Raw genomic sequence first — 6,915 nt, 5'->3', positions numbered from 1 at the left:
GACTGCGGCCCGCCCTGTTTCGCGCTTATTCCCCTCTAATGAAATCAACCGCCAATTTCTCATCCCCGATTGATGTTTTTCGCGTTTTCCCAGATTTTTTCCAATGCTTTATGAATATAATGTTAAGATTCTAAAGTACAGCAGATACTTATCTTCGTGTACTTTAAATTTATTCTCCCAACATGGTTTTCTCTTAAACGTATTAATTGACCTTGTATTTGGTTGGTAAACTTTTTGCTTTAAAGTAATAAAGCAGGGCATACATTTAAACCACTTCATGAATAATAAGCATATATTACATACGAGTACTTAAGTAAAATAAATTTACATTATTATGCCTTGGTTTACAAAATAATGTAAAACATATAGAAAGTATTCTAATGTAAAAATTAGTCATCACAAATCATAACAACTGCACTCTTCGTTTCTTTCTTAAAAATTGGATGCACAAAGGGCGTAATGCAAGATGGATTAGCAGAGTAATTTGACGCCATTATGAGGCCATAGATAAGTCCGCCTGGTCGAGTCTTGGTACTCAAGAATTTGATGCAACGCCATAGACTCGGTAAGTACAAGAACTGTAATTTATTTTAATATAATTTACACGTCTTTCATTACTTATTTATTACAGGATTATAATATGCTACAACGATTTAAGCACAATCTAAAATGTTAAAACGTTGCCTGGGGGAAGTAGCAAAAAGAGTTAAGCTTTTGAAATCAATGTCAGCACCATCTAGCCGACTGGATATAGAACTACGTAATCAGGAAAGTATCAACGGTTTGTCATGATAATAAACGTTAGTAAATAGTTCGCCACTATTTCATTAGATGGAGCTTTTCAAAGTTAAAAAGTCAAAATTAGAAAGTCAAATTATCAAACAAAATATGTATTACACTTAGAATAATGTATTACATTTACTATTTATAAAGATTTTACAAACGGTACACACAAATTAACACATTTGGTTATCTTTTTTATCCCACAGATCCCCACTTAATGGGATTGAGTATTAGATTTTTTTTCATAAATCCACACTTTACAGCGTTTCCTTCACAGTAGAGAATTTTGAAAAAAAAATCACCGGCAAGGAATTATTAACCTCATTTCGTATCGTGTTTCGTATCGTGAAACATAAAAAAATGTGTTTCCATCATAGACCTACCAACAAAGTTTCCGTTAATAAAATGGATAGATTGCGTTGACGAAATTTTGCTGAGGCCTTTGCAAATATTATTTAAATGCTTGTGTATTCTGTCCAGAGGAAATGGTGTATTTTAGCACCAAAAAAGGCTGTTGGACGATTTTTAAGTTTTTCCACTCATAAGGATATGATGAAGATAAGATGTTCGTTAATTCTCAAGCATTACTAATGCCAGGCAGCATGGGTATGGAAAGCTGACTAAATGATGGGCTACATTACAAAGTTCCTCATCCCCGAAAAAATTCTTCAATATTTTCATGATTATCTGAACAATTAGCGTTCATGCGAGTGAATCTCCAAGCAAAAATTATTCTAATTTTTAGAGATCATAAAACTTCATCAATTGTTATGGTTAGACGTGTCGCTTACCACGAGTCGGTGTCGCTAGGATTTCGTAGGTAGGTACTATAGTTTTCTGTAACCTCAGGAATATATAGGTAAAACTATTTTAGACCTTTTAACATTTAGCACCTTAGAAACGTACTACCAAAACAGTTAGATTAATTTTCAAAGCATTATCCAAAGATAACTCTGTCTCGTCATGTCGTTCCAATACGAGAGCGTTTTCACATTAGACGACACGACGACGTGGTGGATTCAACGGAATTAAAACAGGTCAATATTTTTATTATTGCTGTATTTTAAGAATAAATTAATTTGTAGCTTGCAATAACATTTTATTTAAAGTAAAAAACTGATATGGTTTGTATATAAGATCATTGGTTGTATTAGAACAATGCCAAGTGTGTTCTTAACACAAAACTCTAGTACTTATACTAGGTGCTCGTGTACGTAAAATAAGCAGTACAAATAGTTACAAGGTAATTATTGTAGAATTTAAAGTCTGGCACGTTAGGTTTTGACCCTCGTGTTAAAGAATTTAAAAAAAAATTCGTCTACGGTCAAGAACAAGAACTTTGTTTGATGACGTCATCGACAATCGACACGTCGTAAATCGTCAACATTCCAGGGCCTAAAAACAATATTGCCAGCCTGTACCTGCTACTAGTATGCAAATTTGCTATAAAAGATAAATTCGCCTTGATGCCTGAGCAAATTAGACAAATCATTTGAATATTTATTAAAGGATTTGTGACAAATCATCAACAACTAACACTAGTGATATAATTTTACTTATCTTCGTTTATACGAAAGTAGTAACAATAACATTTACCGACCCATTCATTATGCTCTATGACCATTATGACTGAAAAATAGAGTCTATTATGAAAGTTTTTCATTTTACGAAGAATACATTACTTTATTGGACAAATTTTTCTCTGTGTAAAATCTCACGTTTGATTTTAACTCTAGTGTGAAGAAATTACCTATTTTAACTAATTTGTTCCTTCACGAACTTTCATGTTATAAATCAATAATACGACCACTTCAGGGTTTTCTCGGTACTCATTAAAATATGACCTTCTTATAGGTTTCTTTCCATAGATATTGAAAAAGTGAACAAGGATTAAATTCAAGAGGCCGATTCTTGTAAGACAAAGCAAACAGAAGAAAAAACATAGACAAAATACGGCAGATGTCGATCTCAAACAGTTTTTGATATTTTTATAATTTCATATTAGACATAGATTGACCATCACAGTTTCATATGTTATGACTGGTCAGAGGAAAACAAGTTGAGACATTTAAGACAGAATGTGTAAACTGACACAAACTAAATTGATACAAGGATGCGTTTCCTTACATTAAAGTTATATTCCGACTTCAAAAAAAGGAGGAGGTTCACAATTCGACTGTAGGTTTTTTGTATGTATATATGTTACGCGATAACTCCGGTATTTGTGAACCGATTTTCATGATTCGTTTTTTATTGGAAAGAGGGTACCTTAGATGTGGTCCTGTTTCATTTTGAAGAAAATCATCCACCTCTAAGGGTGACTGATCACGCATGAAATGAATGCATTTTTATGCATAGCGCCTAAATTTTCCTTAAGGAGCAATTATTTTAATGGTGGGTTTTGTTATTCTGCAATTCAAGGCGTTTTTCTCTCAATATACTTTGAGTAGTGAGAACCGATTTTTAGTATCTCCTGTGTCAAGTCCTATAGTGGCGAACTAGGGGATATGCCAACAAAACTTGGCAAATAGATGTAATTCCACGTACTTTTGAGGTCGGTTTTTTTAGTACTCTGTACTGAGATTATTTCAAAAAGTCTTGATTTAGATATTTATATCTAAATCAAGACTTTTGTGTTCTTTTTTTTAAGATAGAACATTTTTTAACTGACTTTTAAAAAAGGAGGAGGTTCTCAATTCCACTGTTTTTTTTATGAATGTTACACGATAACTCCGGCCATACTGTGAACCGATTTTGATGATTCTTTTTGGTTGAAAGAGGGTACCTCAGTATTGCTCCCATTTAAATTTGAAGGAAATATTCCACCTCTAATATGACAAACTAAGGGATGAACCTGGTTTCGTGCACTTTCCGGTAACCGATTTGAATAAAACTTGGCAAATAGATGTAATTCCACGAACTTTTGAAGTCGGTTTTTTTTAATGAGAAAGTTATAATTATAAATACAATTAATTGATAAAAACGAAACTTGCAGTAATCAAGATTTCAAAATCTTTCAAATTAGCTGCACCTCTATTGATACAGGGAAAAAGATTTTTTGTTTACTAAAGATTTTTTAAATATTTTCTGTAGACATTAGAGGTGTGATATTATATCGAAATGGAAAAAATATCGAATTGACGTCTCCAGATCCGTTATCGCAGAATGATGTACACTTAGCACCAATCTTCAATTTCTGGGTAGGTATTTGTCTCTTGAACTAGACTCCTCTTACTTCATCATCATCATACATTTAAAAGGTTCTTATTGGTATAATAGTCTCTATTCAGTTTTCTTAGTTAGTAAGTAAAGCAGTAAGTCATAGAGCACTCAACATGCTACAAAAGCAAAATCTAGTGTTGATTATTATACTCACTAAAAGGCAACTTGTTCTCTGTACCACAAAGCGTAAAAGGAAATTTCAAACTACAAAGCGTTTACACTTTTTTCAAAAATCAAATTTTTATAAATTAAGTAAACTACGTTTGACGCTGTGTCACTCGTAGGAGGAGTCAAAGGTTATTGCCAAAATTTTCCTTTGCAAATTTAATCTTACGACGATCACGCACTGTTTAATTTTGCAATATCAAAAGGTGACAGTCTGTATACTTCAATTTGGCCATGTGTACAGTCATGTGCAATAATTTTATGTACGGACAACGGCACATCGGACTACACATTTTTGATCGAAAATCGCCTCCAGTGCAACGGAACAAAATACGTCAATGTGTAGCGAGATGTGGCGTGTGTACATGTGGTATAACAATAATAGTACAATAATGAAATATGTTCTTACGACATTTGTTTTTGTTTAAATTTTGTAATTTTTACCTGTTCATTATTATTTGCCAACGTATATAGAATATTGTTGTAAATTGTTTTGTACAAACATGGTATCATGTCTATTACTCGCTGGCGTAAGCAGAAACTATAGACATAGTAGAATAAGATAATTATAGTAACCCCATAAAAAGTAACAGCTCGGCTTGTACGTGTACGCTACCGCCGCGCGCCTTACAAATGCACACATTGGTATAAATTCTTATGCGAACGCATTCGCATAAATTATTATGCGAATATATGCATCCGTACACGGCGCGCGGCAGTCGCGCCTTTAATTATAAAGGAGCGTTGGAACGTCCATTGTTATGCAACGCAAGTGCATGGTGAGATTATGCGAATGTACACGGCGCGCTGCTACATTTGAATGGAGTTACGGACGTTATGTAAAATGTTATATAGTAGTTATGGACGTCCATTTATTACGTCTCTGTTAAGCCTCTTTCGTATACTCTTTTAGACTTTTCGTACACGTTTATTCTTGTTACTTTTGCTTGCCTTTTTTAAAGACATCTCAATGTAAAATATTTTCCGATTTCAATTAATACTTAATAAGAAAATTGAACTGGAATTTCGATACTTATACACATATTAATGCACGTGACTGTATATAAAACATAATTCAATAGCTAAACAATTTTAGCAAGACTAGAACACCTACATAAAATAAAATGCAAATTAACACACAGTTCCATCGATTCCCATAAAAAATTATAATTATGACACAAACAGCTAATTATTGATTATTTATTTAATTACATCCCTTATTCACGCTCTATATGTTACAATATATAATATTTTACATCCATACATTCGCTATGTTTATCACATATTCAATCAATAATATTTTGACTCCACAAAGCCTGTATCTTCTCACAGTTGGAACAACATTGTGGATTAAAATACGAAGTATACAATAGGGCTAGCTTATAATAGTTAACTAGACAACGCGTAATAATTTATTGACTTGCAACGATGACTATGCTTTTTTGATACAATAAAATTTCTAATTTTCGAATATTTTTCAACAAATAGGTACAAGAGTAAACAATAAATTAGGACATTCGTAACATCCTTTTCAAAGTTGCCATCGCAATTTCACAGCATATATTTAGTGGCGTAATTTTGTTATTTTCCTCTACTTAATTTCGGTGGACATTTTTATTATTTAAATATTCTAGTATAAATATCTTGAAATATTAAATAATATTTTAAGTTACTACATTCGAATATTAAATGATACTTAATTAAATTTATATTTAAAGAATATTTGAATATGAAAAATTGCCACCGAAATTAGCTAGAGAAAACAATCTGAAAATTACCCAATGTTAGTATATGTTAGCATACACTTTAGTTTATACGATATTCTGCAAACTACGGTCGGTTTTATACAAAATTACATATTTTTTTATAGTTTTTATTGCTGTCTTTGTAAATATAACCTTAAACTTTAGCAACGTTTCATTTTTGACACATTACTTTTAACGGTGATTTAAGGGTTATTTATCGAGTTAAAATCACATATTCAAACGTTGTCTTCGTTTTCAATAATGTGATAAAGAGCGGAAACAATGCAGCTGCGTAAAATCGAAATTACATGAAGCGTGTTGTGTATATCACAATTTCATATTATATACACCACACGTCCATTTATATATCACTTGAAACACATTTACAATGTTTTTAAGAGATCGCTTAGCGGACTGCCCCGCCCATCGAGGCCATCATACACCTTTACTAATTCCACTATAGTTTTGATTTTTCAGTGCTTATATAACAAAACATTCTGATAACCTATCTTGGGTTCCAGTTTCAGAGGAATCTAGTCAGATAGGTCTATTTAGTGCTTATCACAACACTTGTTCAACAGTCTAAACGTCTAACTGCGTAAGGAAATTATGTATATGGTGCGGAGTGTTATGATGTGAAGTATGGTGTGGTGTGTGGCGGGGTGTGTGTCTAGGCGTGTGATGTGGTGTGGAGTGCGGGGAGAGAGCGTCGATGTCCGCGTGATCACGCCGTGAGGGTGCTGGGGCCCGGTGCGGGGGACGAGGCAGCCGTAGCGGCACCGGCAGCAGTTCTGGCATCACACTATGATGCGTTACCAGTGCACTTAGCGAAGTGAACTCTTTCGTGAACCCCTGCAAACATAGTGTCATTTGTGAATGCGGCTAATATTAAAATGAGAAAGTTCAGATTAATGAACGAATAATCACATATTTTCCTCCGTTGCGACATAAGTAATGTATCTTTTAAGTTTAATTTAAGGTAATTGAACAAATGAACAAT

The 6,915-nt window shown here is 33.3% G+C and overlaps 1 protein-coding gene across 1 annotated transcript in view; it reads right to left on the bottom strand.

Annotated features, from left to right (window-relative positions):
- Nucleotides 1-5,949: 5,949 nt before the first annotated feature.
- Nucleotides 5,950-6,915, bottom strand: part of LOC113231738 — a 221,287-nt gene continuing 220,321 nt past the window's right edge. The window contains exon 12 of the mRNA XM_026466229.1: nucleotides 5,950-6,767. Within this exon, the coding sequence (XP_026322014.1) occupies nucleotides 6,498-6,767 (270 nt within the window). The 3' untranslated portion in view covers nucleotides 5,950-6,497. The remainder of the gene's footprint in view (nucleotides 6,768-6,915) is intronic.

This window comes from Hyposmocoma kahamanoa, unplaced genomic scaffold (genome assembly GCF_003589595.1).
Source record: "Hyposmocoma kahamanoa isolate Upper Pololo Valley unplaced genomic scaffold, ASM358959v1 66, whole genome shotgun sequence".
Lineage (NCBI taxonomy): Eukaryota > Metazoa > Arthropoda > Insecta > Lepidoptera > Cosmopterigidae > Hyposmocoma > Hyposmocoma kahamanoa.
Note: the sequence above shows the minus strand (reverse complement) of the source record. Positions and strands in the feature narration are given on the sequence as shown.